The sequence below is a fragment of the Phyllostomus hastatus genome, unplaced genomic scaffold (genome assembly GCF_019186645.2).
Source record: "Phyllostomus hastatus isolate PE091 unplaced genomic scaffold, TTU_PhHast_1.1 phas_contig_41, whole genome shotgun sequence".
NCBI classification, from domain to species: Eukaryota; Metazoa; Chordata; class Mammalia; order Chiroptera; family Phyllostomidae; genus Phyllostomus; species Phyllostomus hastatus.
This window is the reverse complement of record NW_025333876.1, coordinates 3,685,091-3,708,935: the sequence shown is the minus strand read 5'-3', so window position 1 is coordinate 3,708,935 and position 23,845 is coordinate 3,685,091. Positions and strand designations below refer to the sequence as shown.

The window sequence follows — 23,845 nt, the reverse complement described above, 5'->3', positions numbered from 1 at the left end:
ATAGTAAAGTTAATTTTTATGATACAGTAGAGTTTCGTAGTTTGTAGCGTAACAGCCTCACTATTCCCAGGGATTTTTTTCCCCTAGGTAGAGTGGAACCCAACAATAAGACACCAGCTGTTCATTTTCCTGTGGATAACCACAGGAAATCCTTCTATGCCTTAGGCTGAATAAAGAAATTTTATTTTCTATAATCCATCATGACAACATGACAGAACCTGAGGACATATTGACCAAGAAGTAATCTATCTTCAGATCAATATTTTCATCTGAAAATATTTTCCTATTTGCTACAACAACTACAAACCAGTTTGAGGTAAAGCCCGACAATTCATGTAAAAGTATATAGATCAATGCGCTGGGGAGAGTTTGTGTTTGACATGTGAACAGTAGGAGAGCTTTCCCTGAAAATTTAAAAAGAAAGAACCATTAAGAAACCAAGGCTAAGTTCCTAAAATTCTTGGGAACCTTCCCTTTACATACTCATGTGTAAGATGTTTAATATTTATTTCACCACCATTAGCATTAAACCCACAGCACTTTCTATTGTCATCACACTGGTGTTGGTGAGGCAATAATCTTACAGGAAGATGGTATTACAAGATTGCGTCATATTTTACACCTCCTCCAAATATGTTTCAACACAGCCTCAACCTGTGTCTGAAAACCCAGGGAAGGAGGAACATGGACAGATTGGAATTATTGTCGGGGATCTGGGAAACCACATGCATTGTCCTAGAAAGAAGAACTCCATCTATAAGAAGTATTTTCAATGGTAGTTATTTCAATAAAATATAATTAATTGGCCTCCATCCGAGTAAACTTTCAAGTAGCATAGTGCTAGCAGAGGTTTGGTGTACAGGTTTTAAGTCAGACAGACCTGGAGGGATGGCTGCTCCGCCACACAGAACCTGTTCGACCCTGGGTGGCAGGCTTCACCTAATTTCTCTAAACTCTGGTTTCCTCCAGCATTAAATGAGGCAGAGCATGCAAACCCCTAAGCACACTGAATGGTGTACAGAGAATCCTCAGATGTTTATGGCCTTTGACCACTTTCCTTCTACTGTGTGAATTACCCATTTACATCTTTGACCCATTTTTCAAATTAAGTTGTATTTTTCCTTATTGATTTTCAAGAATTCTTTTAATTGCTTGCATATTAACACTTTGTTGCAGCATTTTCTATCAGTTTATCATCCTTCTTACTTCCATGATATCTTTTATTATCTTTTCATGTCTTTCATAAAAATTTTAAATTTTTGTGTAGTTGAATCTATCATTTTAAAAAACGTTTCCAGGTTTCATGTTATGCTAAGAAAGGCTTTTCCTATTCCAAAATTTTAAGCTAATTTCTAATTATTTCAGTATCAGAAAAGATGTTTTAAAAACATACAATTGAAGTTATTGTCTATTATGCTGTTCAACAGAATGTTTTTACAGTCATAGATTTAAAATCTGAAATATTTGTGCTAGATCTGAAATATTTGTGCTAGATCTGAAATATTTGTGCTAGAAAATAAACTTCTCTCTTCTGATGAATCGACATGCTCCTCTCCCCCTGATTGTGCTGCTTACTTTGCCCATGTAGCCAGGAAGCTCTGAGCCCAGTTCTGTCAGGATTTTCTCTTTTGGGTTACTAGGATTTTAAATCCTTGTACCTGTGTTATTTTGGGCCCTTTACTGCATGCTACCTTGGATTTTTCCTGAAATTAGAAAGTCATTAAATAAAAAAATAAGTAAAAACAGAAAGAGATTAATTAAATAAGTAATAAAGCCTATTTATATTTAACTTAAGCCTTTTCAGGTCACTCGTTTCTTAATCCACCTTACTATGAAGTTTTGGTCTGCTAGAATGAACTGGAACCCAGCAACTAAGATTTCAAATAATCTTGCTCTCACTCTAATTATTCATTTACAAATCTGTCCACTGCATTGCGAGAGTCTCCAGGGTAAGGTTGGTTCTGATTATCCTCAATCCAAGTCACTCGTGGCTTAAAATAAGCACTGAGGTGTTTGCTGAATAAATGAACCAGACAAAAGTCACTCACAGAAAGCTCACATCAGGAATCTAGTTTAAGGAGGCAGCCCCAGGACTCTTAGGGTATGTTTGATTGTGGGTACATGTGGCATCTACAATCCTGGATGACAGTACTGAGCAGGTGACTCAGAGGTGCAAGAGTTCACCATCATTAGGTTGGAATCACCAAGGGAAGAGAGCAAAGCATCATAGTTCAGAAATGTTTCCAATGGCTGGGGTTAAAACAAGGTTGGCATGACCTAAGTAATTAAAATAACCCAAACACCTCACAGTTCAAAGGAATCCAATTATTTCAGACTTATACTGCGTGCCTACCTTCTACTTTCTAATTAGCTTGATGATGAACAATTGAGGCCATGTGGAAGATGACTTTTTTTAGAAACTAGATTTCATTTAAATTAGAAATTCAAGCCACTGGAATAAATGAAAAGCTAAACTTCAGTAATAAAATTTATCTTTTAATGACAATAGTTTTGAAATACAAAGAAGCCTTAGGTGTTGGAGTTAGATAAAAGAGAAAGTGTTGAAATCTTTAAAATGAGCTTTCTGCTTGTTCTCACAGTTCATACCTGATAACTTAGTTCTACACTGTCTGGGTTTTCACACAGTGTGTGCGGTCTCCTTATCCTAGGCAGGGAACCAACTGAATGATCGCCCGCCCTCACTGATCTTGTTTTGCATTGGCTTAGGGCTCAACATCCAGTCTCCCTTCCTATTAGCATGCCTCCACACAGTGAGGAGGATGGAAAGCTAAGAACTATGTGCTTGGACATCTCTGCAGACTCTGTGTGTGAGATCAGATCAGGAGGAGCCAGCGGGACAGGGCCACACATGGGTTGCTTCAGTGGTTTCTGCTGACAAGCACCCTCACTGTCCCATGTCTACATCAGCTGTTTCCTGCGTCTGGTCACCAGCTTTGTGGATGTGAAGGGCAGGGTCGTCCATTTTGCTGGTTTGATTCCAGTCAGCAAAGCATGGCTCTGGGTCAGTCCTTCTGTAGTAGCCATTGATCCCAAGATCCCAGCTTTGGTGGCTCGAGCCTGAAGCCAGCAGGAGGAACAGTGTCCCCAGGCCCCTGGAGAGGCAGCAGGTCCCCTTAGGGTTCTGGGACTCTCTCCCTGGGAAGTTCACCTTACAGCTTGCTCCTACAGTCCTTCCAGTGATTTCATCAGCACCTCCTTCCCTGAGAATAAATAGCTTGATTCCTGCTTTCCAATTGAAACTATGTGATTCAACAGGTTACCATTCAGGAGAAGAGTGAGAGGCAGTTGTGATAATTTAAACATATGAAAAAAGAATGTGCCTTAAAAACAATGCTATTATTATTATTAACGTTGCCATTTGAAACTCATCTATGATCCTATCTAAATAAATGATATACACAGGGACTTTCAAAAAACATTTTAATGCAGGAAGAGCACTCCAAGGAGACAATCTTACCAGCGGGTGTGGACACAGATTTTGGTGCTGGGAGCAAACTCCTGCGGGGTGTTGTCACACTGGAGGACACCGGTGGGGCCACCCGGCCAGCTCCCTTGGGTGCGTCTTTGGAAGGCAGAGTTGTCTTCAGGGCTGGCTGGTCTTCATTCCCAAAGGCTGAACCTGTGGGAGGCAGACAGTAGGTTAATTATAACTTCATGAAAAATGGATGGATGCCCTCACCATTTGCAGTTGCCAACCAATCCTGCCTTAGAACTCACCCTGACTCTCAGTGAATAGCTTTGAAAAGCATTTCTTCTGAGACCAGAAGTGGAAAAGAGCTCTCTTCAAATACTCCATAAAAGTCTGTCATTTAAATCTCCTACACAGGGCCCCACAAAAGTCAAGAGTAGCCTCAGTCCAGAGATTTTGTCTGCATGCTTCATACACAGACACACACATGCACACACAAGCACACACATGTACCCCATCCCCACAAACCTAATTTCTTTAAAAAAATCTTTTTTCAGATTTTTTATATTCTTTGTTTTTAAGATTTTTATTTATTTATTTTTAGAGAGGGAAGGGAGAAAGAGAGAGAGAGAGAAACATTGATGTGCGGTTGCTGGAGGCTGTGGCCTGCAACCCAGGCATGTGCCCTGACTAGGAATCGAACCTGTAATGCTTTGGTTCACAGCCTGCACTCAATCCACTGAGCTACGCCAGCCAGGGCCCCACAAACCTAATTTCCTTGTAAAAGATTTCACACACATGCACACATAAGCCACCCCATCACCCATACACACAATTTTCTTATGTAACATGTGCACACACCGGCCACACCATCCCCACACATTTACTTGATAGCTCATAGAGGATAAGCAACCCTCTTTTGGAAACCAGTGTGAGTGACATGGGAGGGGCGAGAATAGGAACTGACACACTCACCACAAATCCAGGCAGTTTATTCCAAGCTCCCTGGGACCCAGCTGATCCCACCTTCAGAATTAGAAGTTTGGGATGAAGGGAGACGATAGGAAACAGGGACACAGAGAATCTTTTTGAAACTCATGAAGCTTTTGTTTGAAAAGTTTAGGCCTCACCAAACTTAGAGGATTCTGAATTAGAGCCTCATTTATTTCAAAGGCAGAAGCATTTATGGATAATTTCAGTTTACTATTTAACACAGAAACTGACTGTTTGTTTAAATACAGTGTGTTTATAATCAACTGCTCTGATGCTCGATGGTATGGCAAATTGGGACATATGTCAGGTCTAAATGCACAATGTAGCCCAAATTTTTCTTCTAGATCTTTCCAAACCTACAGACACCACTATCTATTTCCTGTTAAAAGGATAAATCTTCTAATCTTCTCTGAGTAGAGCTGCAAGGCCTAATTTACTAAATTAGATAGAGAGCCTTAAAGTAGACTCTGCTTTAAACAAGTAAACAAGACTGCTGCTTGTTTGGGATAAAACCATCTAGTCATAGGAACAGGACCATCTACTGTGGAAAATGAGCAATGGCAGCTAGAAAAAGTATACAGAATTGTAGTGAGAGATTAAATTATTTTGTCTTCATCATTTGAAAAGGATAGTCAAAACATTCTATTTAGATAGAGACTGCATGAAAATGATAACATTATTAAAATGGCTTTAGTATTCGAACCATCCAGGGGTTTTATTCAAACACTTAGAGTAAGAGATTCAACCACTTTCCTCCTTCTGAAGACCTGAAAGTCTGTTTAAAATTAGTGAAATTTGATTTGCTTCTAAAGAAAAGTGTATTTGGAGAGGAAAAATAATAAGGTATTATTTCCTAACACAGAATCTATGCCCTATACCTCTTTTAAGGCATTGAGTAAGATTTAAATAGCTCCAAAGAGTGCTAGGAGAATGCATTTGATCTATGCAAATGGAACGAATGCACTGAAACTCCACCTAAAGGATCTGCATTCTGTGCTAGATGGCAGAGAGGAAAGCAAGCACGTCTGAGCCAAGCCTTGTCAGGAAAGGGGCCGCCACACATCTGCACAACAGTGAATCTCAGCTTCCGATTCACAGAGCACACTGACCAGTCCAATCCAGAACTCAGAATCTCTAGAGGTTTGTAGAATATTTCAGAAACATTCTATATAATAGAATATTATGGGCTGTAGAACTCAGCCACTCCAAATATTTCACATGGAATTGTCTCATGTTTAGCCTACTGCAGATAACACTGCCAGAATAATCCATTCACCAAAATGTGTAGTAGAGGCTGAATTGAGCACAAAAGCTTTCACACAGAGTCTTTTCTCTATTAATTCATTAAAATTTCCTAAGAGGGAAGATATTGTGTATCATCTGAAGAGTTCAAATACCCTTTTGTCAAATGTTCTTGCACCTTGCATCATTCTCTTACATAAAATTTATTATTCATCGATGAACATGCCAACTTGGAGACTTGGCCACCAGGCTGGGAAGTAGCCTGTCTGTTTGAAGTACAAAGTGTCAAGCAAGCCTTGTACTCCATTCTGAGAGAGGTTTTGAATTACCAAAAGTAAAATAAAACAACATCATAAAATAAAATTCTATCTATATCCTCTGTCAGATAGAGCTGGTGATAAACAGTACCATTCTTTGAAAATCAGCTGAAGAAGTCCAATAATGAAAATAAGATCACTGGGCAAATGTAAAGTACTCTAGAGACTTTCAGTCAAGATGATGGAGTAGGTGGGTGCTGTGCTCACCTCCTCCCATGACCATGTCAAGATTACAACTAAATTATAGAACTACCACCCTTGAGAACCATCTGATAATGAGAAGAACAGAACTATAACTAAGGATATAAAAAAGAAGCTACATTAAAACTGAATATTAAATGTGAACTATAAGAATTGAGACTTCTGGTCAAGATGGAGGGATAGGTAAATACACCTTGCCTCCATACACAACTATAGCAAAAAATACAACTAGACTACAAACCAAATTTCACCTAGGGTTGTCGGAAAATCAACCTGTGTGGTAGTCCAACAACCAAACATTTAAAGAAGCCACATTCATTCAGATAGGCAGGAAGGGCAGAGATGCAGAGAGGTGCAGAGAGGCACCAAGAGATGTGGAGATGGGAACAGGTGGTCCCACATCCACATGTGGTGGATAAAAATGGGAGGGATACCTTGGGAGCAAGGGATCCCAGTCCCAGTCCTAACCACCCAGCCCAGGGTCCTAGCTCCAGGACGATTAATACCCCATAACTTCTGGCTATGAAAAGCAGTGGGGGTTGGGAAAGCAGAAGAAACTGCATCCTCTTAAAGGTCCTGCAACAGAGTTAGGACTCACACAGACCCATCCCTCCTTCTGGGATTCAGCATCAGGGCAACAGCTGGAAGGGCACCAGTGGCATATGGGGAGGAGTGAAATTAAAGTAGGGAGACAGCTTCTTCCCAGGCAAAACTCTAGAGGCCAGGCAGTGGCATTGTCCCCTCTGCCAGGCCTCCCCCACACAGAGCAACAGAGTGGTGAGATGGGTTGTCCCACCCTGGTGATTACCTAAGGCTGTGCCCCATATGATTTAGCAGGTGAGCTAAAATAGGGAGTCAAAGCAGCTCTCCCTAATACACAGAAACAAATACAGGGAGGCTGCCAAAATGAGGAGACAAAGAAATATGGCCCAAATGAAAGAACAGAACAAAATTCCAGAAGAAGAACTAAATGAAATAGAGATAAGCAACCTATCAGATGCACAGCCTAAAACACTGGTTATCAGGATGCTCCAGGAACTCATTGAGTACTTCAATGGCATAAAAAAGACCCAGACAGAAATGAAGGTGGCATTAAGTGAAATAAAGAAAAATCTATAGGGAACCAATAGTAGAGGGGATGAACCTGTTAATAAAATGAATTATTTAGAGAACAAAGAAGGAAAAAGCATACAATCAGAACAGCAGGAAGAAAAAAGAATTTTAAAAAATGAAGAGAGGATTAGGAACCACTGTCACATTTTTAAGCATACCAACATCCAACTCATAGGGGTGCCAGAAGAAGAAGAGGAAGAGCAAGACATTGAAAATTTATTTGAAAAAATAATGAAAGAAAACTTCCTTAATTTTGTGAAGGAAATAGTCATACAAATCCAGGAAGCACAGAAAGTCCCAAACAAGATGGACTCAAAGAAGACCATACCAAGACACATCATAATTAAAATGCCAAAGGTTAAAGATAAATACTCTTAAAAGCAACAAGAGGAAAGCAGAGAGTTACCTACAAAGGAGCTCCTATAAGACTGTCAACTGATTTCTCAAAAGACACTTTATAGGCTACGAGGGACTGGCAAGAAATATTCCAAGTGATAAAAAGCTAGGACCTACAACTTAGATTACTCTATACAGCAAAGCTATCATTTAGAATGAAAGAGCAGATAAAGTGCTTACTAGACAAGATAAAACTAAAGGAGTTCAACATCATCAGGCCATTATTATATGAAATGCTAAAGGGAATTATGTAAGAAAAAGAAGGTCAAATGATGAACATTAAAATGGCAATAAATTCACAATTATCAATAATTGAATCCAAATACCAAACTAAGCAAACGACTAGAATAGGAACAGAATCACAGATACGGAGATCATTTGGAGGGTTATCAGCTGGGAGGAAAAGGGTAAAAATGGGGGGAAAGGTGCAGGGATTAAGAAGCACACATTGGTAGGTACAAAATAGACAAGGGAATCATAAGAACAGTATAGATAATGGAGAAGCCAAAGAACTTATATGCATAAACCATGGGCATGAACTAAGTGGGGGACTGTTGGAGGGAATGGGGGTACAAAGTAGAAGGGGGCAAAGGGGAACAATTGGGATAACTGTAATAGCATAATTAATAGAATATATCTTTTTAAAAAGAGAATAGAATTGAGCACCTAAAAATGTCAACTGCAATTGAAATTTTTTTTTAATTTAAAAAAGAAAACTATATTTGGAAATGGTACTGAATTCTATAAATGCTTTGGATATTTCTCAACGGTGCAGACAATAGGAAACCATTGTTTGATAAGAGGAAGAAAAGAACTGGAAATAAAACTGTGCTTATGTGAGCCAGGAAAATGATTTTTTTTTTTAACCTGGAGAATTCTGCGAGTGGAAGTGGTTCATGTATCTAACTCAGTCATCTCATCCCCAGCCAAGCTAAACCAACCTTTGCCTCAGGAGCTGAGTGGTAAATGGTGTAGACGCAAGAGAGAGCCAATCAGGCTATGGAAACCACAGCCTCTGCCACCCACCTCTCTGCTCATCCGTTCCTTCCTTTGTAAGTGGGGATAACAGCAATCAAGCTCACAGAACCATCGAGAGAATTACAAGAGCCAATGCAAGTGAATTTTCAAAGAGCTGATATAGGAGTTAGTATGAGAAAATGCTTAGAATAGCGTCTAGTGCAGGGGGCACTCAGGAATATTAGTTATTAACTTACAGGTTCCTTTTAAATTCAGTGGCTAATCACCACAGCAAATCAGTTTTCACAGGAACTTGGAAAGAGTTCAGGGATTAACATCAGAAGAGCTGCTCTCAGTGAGAAGAAAGGCTAAAGTAGATCTGATAATAACTGCAGCATGAAAGACTAAAGGGAAGAATGCTATGAATGTCTTTTAAAGAAATGATGAACTACTTCAGACAAAGGGCAAGGTGAGAATGGCAACAGAATGAGGAGCCAAGCTTCAGAAGTGCAACACATTGCCAGCTCCACGACCAGGGAAACCCCCAGGACAGAGGGCCTGAGTGGGTCGACTTTCCTAGAGATTCAGAATTGTTTTCCAAATTGCTAGTTGCACTTCACACCAACCACACATGTAGTGACTGTCAGACTTTATTTAATTAGTAATTAAATTGGTTTTAACATAAGTTTCTAATAGGTCGTGAGGCTGAGCATTTTTTTCACATAGGTATGAGCCATTCAAGTGTTTCCTTCCATGAGATGCCCCTTCATAACTTTTACCTATTTTTCCACTGAAGTATTTTGTTTTTCTAATTGATGTATAGGAGCTCTTTGTATATTCTGCACAGTGATGCTTTACTGGCGTATATTTGAGATGTTCTCCTGGCCTTTGGCTTGTTTTCAAACTTATGGTGCTTTTATTTCTAAGTCTTCCATTTTAATGCAGTTTATTTTCTCAGTCTTTTCTCACTTGATTTGTACTTTGTGTGTCTTAGCCTTTCATTCCCTATCTGATGATATAAAGATGTTCACCTATGTATTCTTCTAAAAGTTTTAAAGTTTATTTTTTACATTTAGATCACTAGTTCACCTGGAATGAGGCACTGGAGGAAGGATCAGATTTGTTATTGTTGTTTTCTACACAGACAACCAATTGCCCCAGCCCTGTATACTGGAGTCTATTTTCTCTGCCACATCTGCATTGTCAGGTGTTGTATGTCAGGTTCACATACAGATATGATTATTAAGGTAAACTAACTACCCCCAAATTTCAGTAACTTATAGCAAAAGTTTATTTGTTCACCATGAATCATCTAAACCAGGTGCTCTGGATGGTCTGCTGTTCTGGGGAGCCTACTGCAGGAACTCAGGGACCCAGGAAATGGCTTCTTACATGTGACACCTAAAACATAAGTTACTGAAGAAAAAAAAGTATGAAGTTAAACTTCATCAAAATAGAAATGTTTGTGCTTCAGATGGTACTATTAATAAAGTAAAATGACAACCCAGAGAACTGCAGAAAATAGCTGCAAATCACCTATCTGATAAGATCCTAGGGACTTCTGGCTAAGATGGAGGAGTAGGTAGATACACATTGCCTCCTCACACAACCAAAAGAAGGACAACAAATTTAAAAACAAAAAATAACCAGAACTGCCAGAAAATCAAACTATATGGAAGCCAGACAACCAAGGAGTTACAGAAAAAACATTCATTCAGACTGTTAGGAGGGGTAGAGACAGGCAGCTGACGCAGAGAAGATGCACAGCAAGGCAGCAGCTGGCAGACCAGGCAGTCCCACAACTGTGTGCAGATAAACTGGGAGGAGCAACCCAGGGTTCCAGAATGGGGAAATAAAGCCTCAAAACTTCCGGCTATAAGAACCTGTGAGGGTTGTAGTGACAGGAGAAACCCTCAGCCTCATAAGATATTTAGGTGGAGAAACCCACAGTGTCCTAGAACATACACAAACCCACCTACCTGGGAATCAGGAACAGAAGGGTCAAATTTGCTTATGGGATGTTAAAGAAGTGACAGAAAGCCAGCTGAGAGCCAAGCAAGTGACATTTTTCCCTCTCAAATTCCTCCCCCCCACACAGCACCACAGCACAGTGATGTGGGTTTCCCTGCCCTGGCAAATACCTAAGGCTCAGCCCCTTACAAAACAATAGGTGCACAAAAACAAAGAAATATGGCCCAAATGAAAGAACAGATCAAAGCTCGAAAAAATAGAACTAAGCAATGAAGAGACAGACAACCTATCAGATGCAGAGTTCAAAACACTGGTAAGCAGGAAATTCACAGAAATGGTTGAGTATGGTAAAAAAAAAACAAAAAAAAAACAGAGAAAAAGTGAAGGTTATGCAAAGCGAAATAAAGAAAAATATACAGGGAACCAACAGTGAAGGGAAGGAAACAGGATGCAAATTAAAGATTTGGAGCAGAAAGAAGAAATAAACATACAACCAGAACAGAATGAAGAAACAAGAATTCAAAAAAATGAGGAGAGGCTTAGGAATGTCCAGAACATCTTTAAATGTTCCAACATCTGAATCATAGGGGTGCCAGAAGGAGAAGAGGAAGACCAAGAAATTGAAAACTTATTTGAAAAAATAATGAAGGAAAACTTACCCAATCTGGCACAGGAAATAGACTTTCAGGAAGTCCAGGAAACTCAGAGTCCCAAAGAAGTTGAACTGAAGGAAGCACACATCAAGGCGTATCAGAATTACATTACCCAAATGAAAGATAAGGAGAGAATTTTAAAAGCAGAAATAGAATGAGACAGTTACCTACAAAGGAGTGTCCATAAGACTATCAGCTGATTTCTCAAAAGAAACCTTGCAGACAAGAAGGGGCTGGAGAGAAGTATTCCAGGTCATGAAAATCAAGGACCTATATCCAAGTACTCTATTCAGCAGAGCTATCATTTAGAATGGAAGGGCAGATAAAGTGCTTTCCAGAAAAGATCAAGTTAAAGGAGTTCATCATCACCAAGCCCTTATTTTATGAAATGTTAAAAGGACTTATCTGAGGAAATGATGATCAATAATATGAATAGTAAAATAATAACAAATTTACAACTATCAACAACTGAACCTAAGAAAAGCAAAAACAAACTAAGCAAACAACTAGAACAGGGACAGGAATCACAGAAATGGAGATCACATAGAAGGTTATCAGTGGGGAGGGGCAGTGAATGGGAGAAAAGGTACAGAGAATAAGTATAAGTGGTTGGTACAAAATAGACAGGGGGAGGTTAAGGATAGTATAGGAAATGGAGAAGCCAAAGGACTTATATGTATGACCCATAGACATGAAGTAAGGGGGTGGGGAATACTGGTGGGGGGGATACAGGGTGGAGAGGAATAAAGGGGAGAAGAAGTGGGACAATCGTAATAGCATAATCAACAATATGTATTTTTAAAAAGATAGGAGTTTGACCCTGACTGGTGTAGCTCAGTTAGCTGAGCATCATTCCACAGAGCAAAAAATCACCTGTTCAATTCCTGGTCGGGGCATATGCCTAGGTTGTGGATCTAGTCCCCAGTCAGGACAAGTGAGAGAAGCAACTGACTGATGTTTTTCTCTCACATCGATGTTTCCCTTTCTCTCTATAAATAAATAAATAAAATATTTTAAAAAGAGTCTAATATCCAGAATATATAAAGAGCTTTTATAACTCAATAGTAAAAAGACAAATAACCCAATTAAAAATGATCATAGAATTTGAGAGACTTCCGGCAAGATGGAGGCATAGGTGGACGTACCGTACCTCCATGCACAACCAAGATTAGAACAACAACAATTTAGAGCCAGAATAACACTCAGAACTGATAGAGAATTTATCTGAACGGAAGTCGGACAGCCAAGAAGTTGAAGTAGACCCGTTCATCCAGACTGGTAGGAGGGGCTGAGAGGAGGAGCGGGCGCGGGTTGCAGCACACGGAGATCGGGGAGAACTGGGCGCAGAAGGTAACTGGGAGTGCATACGCCTTCTGGGATGCAGCGGTGGACCCTGAGTACGCAAGTGGCAGCTGGCAGACCCAGTGAGGCAGCATTATGGACCAGGGCAGAGCACGCAACCCAGGATCCCAGAGAAGGGACTGAGATCCCAGGAGAATGGAGCTACTGCCATTGTTCCCTCCCGCCCCTGCCCCGCCCCCACCCCCACATACAACATCACAATCTAGCGATTGGGGTGCCCAGCCCAGGGGAACACCTAAGGCTCCGCCCCTCACCATAACAAGAGCGACCAGACTGGGGCAGGGGGGAAGGAGAGAGAGAGAGAGACATGTCTCCAACAGAAGAACAGATCAGTCACCCAGGACTCATCCTTTTGAGTGACCAAGAAATAGCCAATCTAGCAGATGCACAGTTCAAAACACTGGTGATCAGGAAGCTCATGGAATTGGTTGATTTTGGGCACAAATTAGATGAAAAAATGCAAGTTACCATAAAAGAGATGAAGGAAGATGCACGGAGAACCAATAGTGAAGGGAAGGAAACTGAGACTCAAAACAATAGAGTGGACCAGAAGAAAAAAACAATCAAGCATGAAAGAATGAAGAAATAAGAACTCAAAAAAATGAGGAGAAGCTTAGGAACCTCCAGGACATCTTTAAACGTTCCAACATCCAAATTATAGGGGTACCAGAAGGGGAAGAGGAAAAGCAACAGATTGAGCACGTATTTGAACAAATAATAAAGGAGAACTTCCCCACTCTGGCAAAGGAAATAGACTTCCAAGAAATCCAGGAAGCTCAGAGAGCCCCAAAGAAGTTGGACCCAAGAAGAAACACACCAAGGCACATCATCATTACATTAGCCAAGGTAAAAATGAAGGAGAGAATCCTAGAAGCAGCAAAAGATAAGGGGACAGTTACCTACAAAGGAGTTCCCATTAGACTGTCAGCTGATTTCTCAAAAGAGACCTTACAGGCAAGAAGGGGCTGGAAAGAAATATTCCAAGACATGAAAGACAAGGACCTACATCCCAGATTGCTCTATCCAGCAAAGCTCTCATTTAGAATGGAAGGGCAGATAAAGTGCTTCTCAGATAAGGTCAAGTTAAAGGAGTTCATCATCACCAAGCTCTTATTTTATGAAATGTTAAAGGGACTTATCTAAGAAAAGAAGATAAAGAAAAAACATGTATAGTAAAAGGACAGCAAACTCACAATTATTAACAACCACACCTAAAGTAAAACCAAAAGAAACTAAGCAAACAACTAGAACAGGAACAGAACCACAGAAATGGAGATCACATGGAGGGTTAGCAACAGGTGTGTGGGAGGAGAGAGGGGGAAAAGGTACAGAGAATAAGTAGCATAGAATGTAGGTTTAAAATAGATAGGGGGAGGGTGAGAATAGTATGGGAAATGTAGAAGCTAAAGAAATTATAAGTATGACACATGGACATGACTGAAGGGGGGGATATGGGTGGGAGAGGGTGTACAGGGTGGAGGGGAGTGAAGGGGGGAAAATGGGACAACTATAATAGCATAATCAATAAAATATATTTAAAAAAATAAAAAAATAAAAAATAAATTAAAAAATGATCATAGAATTTGAATAGGCATTTTTCCAAAGAAGGCATGTAGATAGCCAATAAGCCATGAAAAGATGCCCAATGTCAGTAGTCATTAGGGAAATACAAATCAGAATCATGCAGTACCACTGTAAACTCACTAGGGTGGTTATAATTTTGGCAAGGATGTGGAAAAACTGGTGGGATTGTAATATTGTTCAGCTGCTTCAAAAACAGTTTTGAAGTTCCTCAAATGTTAAACATAGTTATCACATGACCCAGCAGTTCCACTCTTAGTTATGTGCCCAAGAGAACTAAAAACATATGTCCACATGGAAACTTATACATGAATGTTCATAATAGCATCATTTGTAATTGTCAAAAAGTGGGAACAACCCAAATGTCCATCAGTCAATGAATGGACAACCAAATAGGGTCTGTAGGCTGCAATATGGACAAATGTTGAAAGCATTTTTGCCAAACAAAAAAGACAGGTACAAAGGCCACATCTTATAAGATTCAATTATGAAATGTTCAAAATAGATAAATCCATTGAGACAGAAAGTAGATTATTGGCTGTTAGGGGCTGGGGGAAAAGGAATGGAGAGTAACTGCTAATGGGTAAGGGTTCCTTTCTGGGGTTATGAAAATGTTCTGGAACTCAGCACAAGTGATGTTGCATGACCTGATGAATACACAAAAACTACAGGAGTTTGCACTTTAAAAGGGTGAACATTATAGTATTTGAATTATATCTCAGTACAAAAAAATCTCTATAAATTTTCTTTCCTGGATCCCCTGGCCAGACCAAGTTCCTTGAACTGTGATTCAGCTCTCTCCTCTCCCTTGAGGGATTCCTGATATTCTTTTCTCAGGCAGTTATTGACCCTGTTTTCTGTCCCACAACCCCACATTGGAGCTACATCTGACCCCAACCAGCCTGTACTAACCAGCATGTCTCAGGGTTGTTCTGTCTCCTGATGGCATACTCTTGTGTAATACAAGGATGAATAATCCTCAAACCCATTATTGCATCCCATTCATTATAGAAGAATGACCCTGTCCTATGTGAGGAGAATGACAGTCAATTCATCCCTAGACCCCTTGACCCTTCTCACCTACTCCCACCAAATTAGGTGTGAATCTGAGCTGTTCTGCTTGCACTCTACACAGAGAGAGAAAGATACATGTAAGTTCAGGCCAGACAGCGCTGCACTAAAGTTAGGCACTGGGCAGAGGAAGTTTATAACTGATCTCCCTGTACAAAGTTGTGAGTGGTGCCTACTCAACCTTCTCAATAGGATAATTGTAACTATAACTGAAGTCAGGATGAAAATTTAGGCTTTCTGATCCAAACTCCAATGCTCTTTCCATGACTTCAGTTATTGAGAATGCCAATCACTGATCCTGGATTTTAAAAAGAAGAAAGAATGGCAATGAGGACAAACACTAACCAGGCCACAGTGAAGTTTCTAAGGGGATAGCTGGAGAAGCAAAGCAAAGCAATTATTATTAATATGAGCATTACAGCCAACTTTTAGAAATCATGTCATTGATTTCTGATATGTATCCATGTTATAATGATTACTGCTCTACTGATTTTTTTTAAAACAATCCCAGGCAATCAAGTCGTATAATGTTCCAGCTACATGATTGCCTAATTGATGCATATTTCATTGATTTGGCAGAATTTATTACTTGATGGAAAAATTTAGTTTAATTACTAATGTATCAACAGAATGTTTTATTTCCCACCTTCTGCATATTTTAACTCAGGTGTATGTTTTATTTCTTACATTAAAAAGCTGAAGTAGACCTGCAATCTTACATTTCAGCAAAGCTCTTTCCTTGTTACAGCGAAAGAGACTAAGACTTCTGCATGCCAGTGCCTACACTAGGCAGGGGCCCAGGACAGATCTGGCCTGTCGTCACGTGGCTTACATTCCAGTGGGGGTGACACACAGACCACACACAGATCACAGCCAAACAATCATCAAAAACTGTGATTAGTTAGGAAAGAAACACAAGGGGCACGGCTAGAGGAAAAACTCAAAGGTGAAGGAGAGAAAACCTACATCAGGTGGAGTGGCTGGGAAGACCTCTTGGAGGAGGGAACATTGAAGTAAACATTCTCTCAGCTGCACCTTGCCCTCAAACTCCTTTATCCTTTATTATTATTGGCAGCATTGTTCTAGAAAATTACAGTGTCAGAATCACCCCGGCATCTCTCCTTCCCTTGTATCAAACAATGCAAGTCAGTCTCCATTTTCCTAACAGACTTCAAAAGAGGTGACTGGAGAGAACTGTGGATCTTTATCTATTTTTCCCTGGTAACCTAGGTCCTAATGAAGGAGAAACATGTGGCATGCATTTCATTACTCCCACTTCACCTAGAGCAAATGGTAACTTCTCATAAAGTTAGGGTGGCCTAGGAATACTTCTGAATACAGGACTCCAGGGGTTCAGTCAATGACTCCAGCCCTAGACCAGGGCACATGTCCTCTGTACCCAGCACACTCATCAGGGGACAGGACACACTTCTACAGGTGGAAGATGGTTCCTCTGGGTCCACAGGAACTTACTGGATTCCTGCTGTGAGGCCTCAGCCCCTGAACTCTTCTAGCTGGGCAAGACAACAAGATCTGAACAGTAACAATACAAGTACATACAGGAGAGTCATGGATATCACAGGTTCTGCCCAAATTCAACACTAGATTTGAAAGTTATTAGTACTCTTCTCTTTAAAAAGTTAATTAAGCCTCCAGTGAAATGCCTTCTTATTTATGTATTTACCCCTTGTCATTAGGTTAATCTGATAATTAAATAAGAAATGCACATAAAGCACTTTGCAAAGGCCCAGTGCTCAGTAGACATTAGCAGTCATCACCAGTACGGGTGTTGGCATCAGCAGGAGTGGCTGTAACCTCTGCAATCTCCCCTCTGTCCCACACAAGCCCAATGGCACCACACTTTGGGATCCTCTTCCATGGAAACACCCCCAAGATATCCCCAAGGTCACCAGGTCAGTGATGGGAGGCAGATGGTCTGCCTTTATAAGGTCCTGATACCTCAATGGTAGCCTTCCCAGCACCCCAAGAGTGGGCATCACTCCCCAAAATGTCCTTCTTTGGACAATGATCACCATTAAATTATCATAGAAGAGAAGGAAATCTTTGTCCCCCACTTTCTGTCCTGCCCCCTGCTCCAGGCACTCTTTTCTTGGAATCCATTCTAATATAGAGAAAAGAGGGTCCTCATTCTTATTTCTGCTCAGGAAACAGGGGGTATGGGTGCAAGTGAACTGAAAACATGAGAGTAATAGTCAGGGGACACATATGTGAACAGGAAATTAGGCCTATGTGAATAATGCCCTGGCTTATCTGAGAGAGTGTAACATTCTGTGACAACTCTCCCAGTCCCTCATGGACCGGTCAAAAGCCATCTTCTCTACAATACCTTCTCTCAATTCCCCTCGAGGCAACCAAGCTACTTAAAGAAAGACCACTGGTTAACAAAGAAAGCGAAGGCCAGGGGCAATCATACCATCTCAAAGTCACAGAAGTAACTACCAGACATGAAAGCCAGCTCACCCAGCCCAAGATTTCTGAACCCTCACCACATAAGTAACTCAAAGCTTCCTTTTGATTTGAGAAAGTCTCTTTAACACTTGCCAAGTCACACTTCCAAAGGAGAGAACACAGTCAAATATTGATGGAGGTTATTTACTTAAAAGACCAAGGTCTAATATGATATAGCAAGAGAGGTGTGAGTAATTAAAGCAACTTTTTACCATTCCTCTTGTATATCAATGAGACCAGCTATAATAATTCCCTTCTAGCTATCCAGAAAACTCTAGTTCACCAATGTGTGAATTTTTCAGTGGTTGCTACCCTGGAGGGAATATTTAAGCTGGAGCATGCTTAACATGGAGTTAAAGGGTAAGAGCATCTAATCTGAACTTAATTTAAATTCTGCTAGAGGTATAAGGAGTAAGAGAAATGATCAAGGGCTTACTTATCACCTTTTAGTAATAGAGCGATAAGAAACTTTAGGTGTTCTAATATAATCTCCATTTTGTGTCACAGATCCATTTAATTCGTTGTTTTGAGGCACCTGTGGAACTCATGGATTATTAAGTCAAACATGGCTTTAATGAGCCACAATTTAGCAGGAAGCCCGGTTCAGATCCTAAGAAACCAAGTTAAATGTTGAAAAGTGGATCATCTGGCTGGTGTAGCTCAGTGGATTGAGTGTGGGCTGAGAACCAAAGTGTCGCAGGTTCTATTCCCAGTCAGGGCACATGCCTGGGTTGCAGGCCACGGCCCGCAGCAACCGCATATTGATGATTCTCTCTCTCCCTTTCTCTCTCTCTCCCTCTCCCTCCCTCCCCTCTTTAAAAATAAATGAATAAAATCTTTAAAAAAAAAAGAAAAGTGGATTATTGCCAGGGAGCCCCATACTCCTTTCCATACAAGCAAGGATCACCACTGCAGGCCTGCCAGGAGGAGTCCAATAGTCCTATCCAGCTGGCATTTCTTGCACTCCTAGAAAGAACCCTTTCTAGTCCCTTGCTTCTGGGGAACATGGAACCTTTAAGGAAGGAGTTGAGCAGCTTTTTAAGAAGGGAACAGCTTATTGACTTTAAGGAGGTGTGTCAACCTGTAAATCAAAATAATATTCATCACTTGAACTCTAGGAATTTTCTCTTTCCTCTTGGGAGCCAGAAAACTCCCTCTCTTTCTTCAAAGTCCAAAAGGATAGTCATCTTCCTTTTTGTCTTTTTAAATACGTGGGTTTTGTTTCTAAAGAGCAACTTTAGGATTCTTTTCCTTTACTGCAGTTTTTCAACTGGGCAGTTTCCACATGGTGGACCAGATAGGCCTTGTGTGGGCTGGGCTGTCCTGTGCATTGTAGGACAGCTGGTGGCACCCCTGGTCCCTAGCCAGCAGCGCTCTCCCTCTCGGCCCGCTCTCAAGTTGTGACAATCAAAAAATATTCCCAGACATTACCGCATGTCCTCTAGGGGCAAGACCACCCCTAGTTGAGAACCACTGTTCTAGTTGAATAAAAGACATTAATCAAAATACAGTATATGTCTGTGAAAAGTGAGACTGCTGACATCTAAAATCCTGCTGGTTTAGCTTGATAGCTAATTCTTTAACAATACCTCCTAGTAATTTTGGATGAATGCTATAGATAAACTAGGACTGTATAAATATGCAATCTGCCATATTGAACAATGGTGTAATGACTATTCAGTAATGGAACCTCCCCTGCTTTCCACATTTATCACCCTGATCAGTCTCAGTCAGAAAATGGGAAGCGGGGCTGAAATAATCCTAATCTGACAGAGTTGGTCCCAAACTGCTAACCTCCAGGAGCTTCACTAAAGTTCAAATGAAAATATCTTGTTACCCTAAATAGCAACTGGTTTCACCTGAAATTGTACAGAGGAAACCCCAATAAAAAGTAGATGGTGATGCTTGAAAGCAGTTTAGTTTATGGTTTTGTGGACAATATGTCATTTTGTTGGAAGAACCTAGGATTATGTAGAAAAGAAAGTTTTTAAAGCACTAAAGTTACTGGACTTATAAGTAGAAACCAATAAAAACAAGTTCTTTGCTTTAGCTTTTGTGCCTGAGACCAGTCCGCCAGGGCAAGTGGAACAGGGAAACTGAGACAGAGAGCTGAACACACTGGCTGAGCAAATTACAGCCAGATGCACAAGGTCACCTCCCTAGAGGTAACATGTAGGCCTCAGCTGTATTTCAGCTCCAGGCCCAGAAAAGCAGCAAAAACAGGAGGATAACACCAGGACCAGCTGCAGTGACTAACGACCCCCTGACCTGGGGCTGACCAATCAGTAAAGACTACTACCCCGAAAGAGCACACCTGGAAAACCAATGAATGTGGACCTGCTGAAATCCTCCCCTGAGACCTCCCCTAAGATTGTCACCAGCAAGAGAGATAAAAGGAAGGACCGAGTGCAATGTGCTCTGTCCCTTTTCCTCGGGGGAGCAGGTCCACACAACTTTCCCTTTCCCCTCTGCTTCCCCTACAGGTCCACATCTGCTAAACTCTAAGGCAGGGGTGTCAAACTCATTTTCACCAGGGGCCACATCAGTCTCGCTGTTGCCTTCAAAGGGCTGAATGTAATTTTAGGACTGTATAAATGTAACCACTCCTTAACAGTTAACAAGGTGCTGGACCCAATAAAACAAGGTGAAGGGCTAGATTCGGCCCACAGGCCTTGTGTTTGCCACCAGTGCTCTAAGGGACCCCCAAGACTTGCAGTTAGGGGAGCAATGGGCAGTGGCAGCTTGTCCCAGGCTAATTCCCCGAACCTGTTCCCAAAGACCCTCTCCTCTGACTTCCCAGGGAGCCAAGGCAGCCCAGCCTAGGCTCCTCTGTTGCTTCCCCTATGCTAAGCCTTTCCTTGTTTCACTGTCCCCAGTTTTAATAAAAGTACCTGGACTCATGTTGTGAAATCTTTCCTGCACAAGTCAAGAACCATACACCACCGGCTGGCCCTAGGCAGACCTGCTCAGGGCCTGGTCCTCTGTCTGGTAACATGCCTTTCTGACTATGAGTGCCCATGAAAGGGAGCCATGGTTGCTGAGCCCTGTGACAGGTGCTGTAGCACTGAGATCATGGCTGCCTGGGGACAGTCATGAACTTTTCTTTACCTGTGTTTTCATTCATAACATCAGAAGAGCAACCGCCACTAGGACTGAAAAACTACCACATAGTATGTGATACACGCTAAGCATCAAATAAATGGTAGGTTCCTCCCTTCTGGCCTCTGAAAACCATTTATTCATTCCTTAGTTTATAAATATAATTATTTTTTTCAAGTCCCTTATAATACAAAATTTCAAAATTGAAAGCCCCATTTTCATCCATTTTTATCTCTATGACTTGTACCTGATGTGTCAACCAATATCCATGCAAAATAAAATCACAATAGTTTAAAAATCTATCATAAAATCACTCAGAGGAGTATTATTCAAACTGTTTTTTGTGAACAATCATAAACAGCCTAATAAATGAAGTTTACAATCCCTTTAAAGACTTCAACTTTTTGTGAGAGAGAAGCAAAGGCTTAAGTTGGTCACTCCCTTAGGGAAGCACCTCGGGGAAGGGGCCAGCAGCCTGTACACTCAGCCTAAATGAAGCAGGGAAGCCAGCCTGTGTCTTGGCTTTGGGTTTTATGAATTTGACACCAGTTCCAGCCCTCCTGAGCTTCAGTGCCTCCACCTGCCCTTCTCCTGCTTCGGTGCTTTCCTCTGGGGGCCCTCCAACAAAGGCAAGGTCTTATGTGGGACAATGGGGAGACGCTAAGCAGGCGCAGGCCACCGCATGGGCTCCCTGAACAGCCAGATGGAGCAGGGTGCCCCCCTTACCCCCCACACCTGCAGCTCATGTAGGCGGGCCTTCTCTCCACCCTTGGCTCCCAGCCTGAGCAAGGCCAGCCAATGAGTGCTTTTTCAGTCTGTTGCTATTGTTGTAATGTTTTTAAAAATCTATAAAGTCAAAGAAAGTTTGTATAAGTAGAAAGTAACTATACATATCTATTATTCATAGAGCTTAAAATTCATAAAATAACATTTATAAGCAGAAGCATTTTAATTGAGTAGCAAAATCTGGATTCTTCATTGGTTGGAACCTGTGGCTTAAGGCCACAGGATTCCAAGAGCTTCTCCCTGACTAGGTGGCGGTGGCAGCTCTGGGCCAGGCAGAAACAACCAATGACGGCTGAACCTTTGTTTTCTATCCTGAATAGTAAGATGCCAAAGGCTGTGTGTACAGAAAGGAAAGAGTGGGCCAGGCTGCTGCCTTGGGGCTTGAGCACAAGTGGAATAAACTGTTTCCTAAAATATTTATGAAAGGCAATATCTGCTAAGATTTCATTCCCTAAGGATACTTCTGGTAAATGGTTTGGCAGCAGATAGGAACAAAACTCTGGGCTACTCCAGGAGGAACATTTCCATTTTAAATAATGGCAAATTCTGAACATAAATGTAATCAAGGTGTGTGTGGGGGGCAGGGTTCTAAGATGTCTCCCAAGGGCCTGGATCCCTGGGGCACACCCCTGCCAAGTCCCTGGGAGGATGAATGTGAAGGACTCGCCTCCCATGATTAGGTCATGTTAAGGCACGTAACTTTGGGAAAGGGATCTTATCTGTGTGTACCTGACCTAATCACTCTGGCCAGAGGCAGAGGAGAAAGGCAGAGATTCAACTCACCATCTCTGCCTGAAGGTGAAGAGTCTAGCAGCAAGGAAGCGGCAACCCCTTGCTGCTGAGGATTGTTCCTGACTGACAGCTGGTAAGAAAAAGGAACCTTAGTCCTACAACCTTAAAGAAGTGAATTCTGCCAGCAACTGAGCTGGGAAGTGCATTCTTCCACAGAGCCTGGAGATGGAAATCAACCCAACCAATACCTTAAATTCAGCCTCTGAGACCCTGAGCAGAGAATTCATCTCTGCTGTATGTGAGCTAATAAGCAGGTGTTGTTTTAAATCACTAAATTAGTGGTAATTTGTTAGGCATCAGTAGGGAACTCCTACAGAGTTATGGTGGGCCTTTGGCCCAGTGAGTGTGAGCACAGCTGGTCCAGTGTAGTAGTGGTGAAGGGAGGTGGGCCTCTGGGAAAGAGGGCTGCATCCAGGCGAGGCTGGAAGGACACCTAGCCACAGTGCCCCATGGGGTCACAGAGGCTGCACTGATCCCCTGAGACTGGCTCCCCCAGTGGGAAGCATGCGGTTCTACCATATATATGAGTCTTGTCCAGAAGGTATCCAGCCATATACTGTGAAAAATAGATATTTATTGAAGCAGATACAAGATGCAAGAAACACTATACACAGGACAATGATGCCTCAGTCCCCTTCAAAGTAGGCACCTTGGGGCCTTACACAGTTCTCCCAATCACCATCACCTGCCATGTCCTATTTTCCTGAATCTCATCAATAGTCTGAAATCTTTTCCCTTTCAAAGGTGATTTTAGTTTTGGGGAAAGCCAGAAGTTACAGGGCACCAAATCTGGGCTGTCTGGGCTAAGTCACCTGGGTGATTTGATGTTTCACCAAAAAACTCTACACAAGAAGTGATGCATGAGTTGGCACGTTGATGTGTTGAAGCTGCCAGTCACCAGTTGCCCACAGCTGTGGCCTTTGAGTTATCTGAATAGTTTCCATGGAGGGATGTTCAAGCTTAATGTAAAATTGAATGTAGATTCATAACTCTACTTACTCAGTCATTTTGAATGCAGTGGCCACACAGTACACATGCTCACTCAACAGCATTTACCACCTCCACTGACAAGTACAGTGAAGCCATCATTGTTCACCCAGGTGCATTCCAATCCACTCTTCCTGGCTGCCGGGGTTACATGTTGCTGAAACCATTCTTGTTACATTAGCAATGGCTGGACTTTTGGGGGACAGAGATCATATGTTAGACTATCTCAGAGAAATGTCTCAGTCTTCCTAAATCTAAGTTCCCTCATCTGTAAAGTGGGCCCTGGTGTAAATGTGAAGAAATAACTCAGATAAAGCATCCAGCGGAGCTCATGACACATGGGAAATACTCAATAAATGTTGTTTTCCTCTCCCTTCCAGTCTCTTCATTCTCTTCTTTCAAAAATACAAAATGATTCTCTGCCC

General features: G+C 41.5%; 1 protein-coding gene across 3 annotated transcripts in view; it reads right to left on the bottom strand.

Annotated features, from left to right (window-relative positions):
• The window catches only part of MTUS2 (microtubule associated scaffold protein 2), a 590,055-nt gene that overhangs the window by 160,305 nt on the left and 405,905 nt on the right, over positions 1-23,845 (bottom strand). For all 3 annotated transcript variants that reach the window (XM_045844783.1, XM_045844782.1, XM_045844784.1), the window contains one exon: positions 3,479-3,640. In XM_045844783.1, coding sequence (XP_045700739.1) covers positions 3,479-3,640 — 162 coding nt within the window. The remainder of the gene's footprint in view (positions 1-3,478; positions 3,641-23,845) is intronic.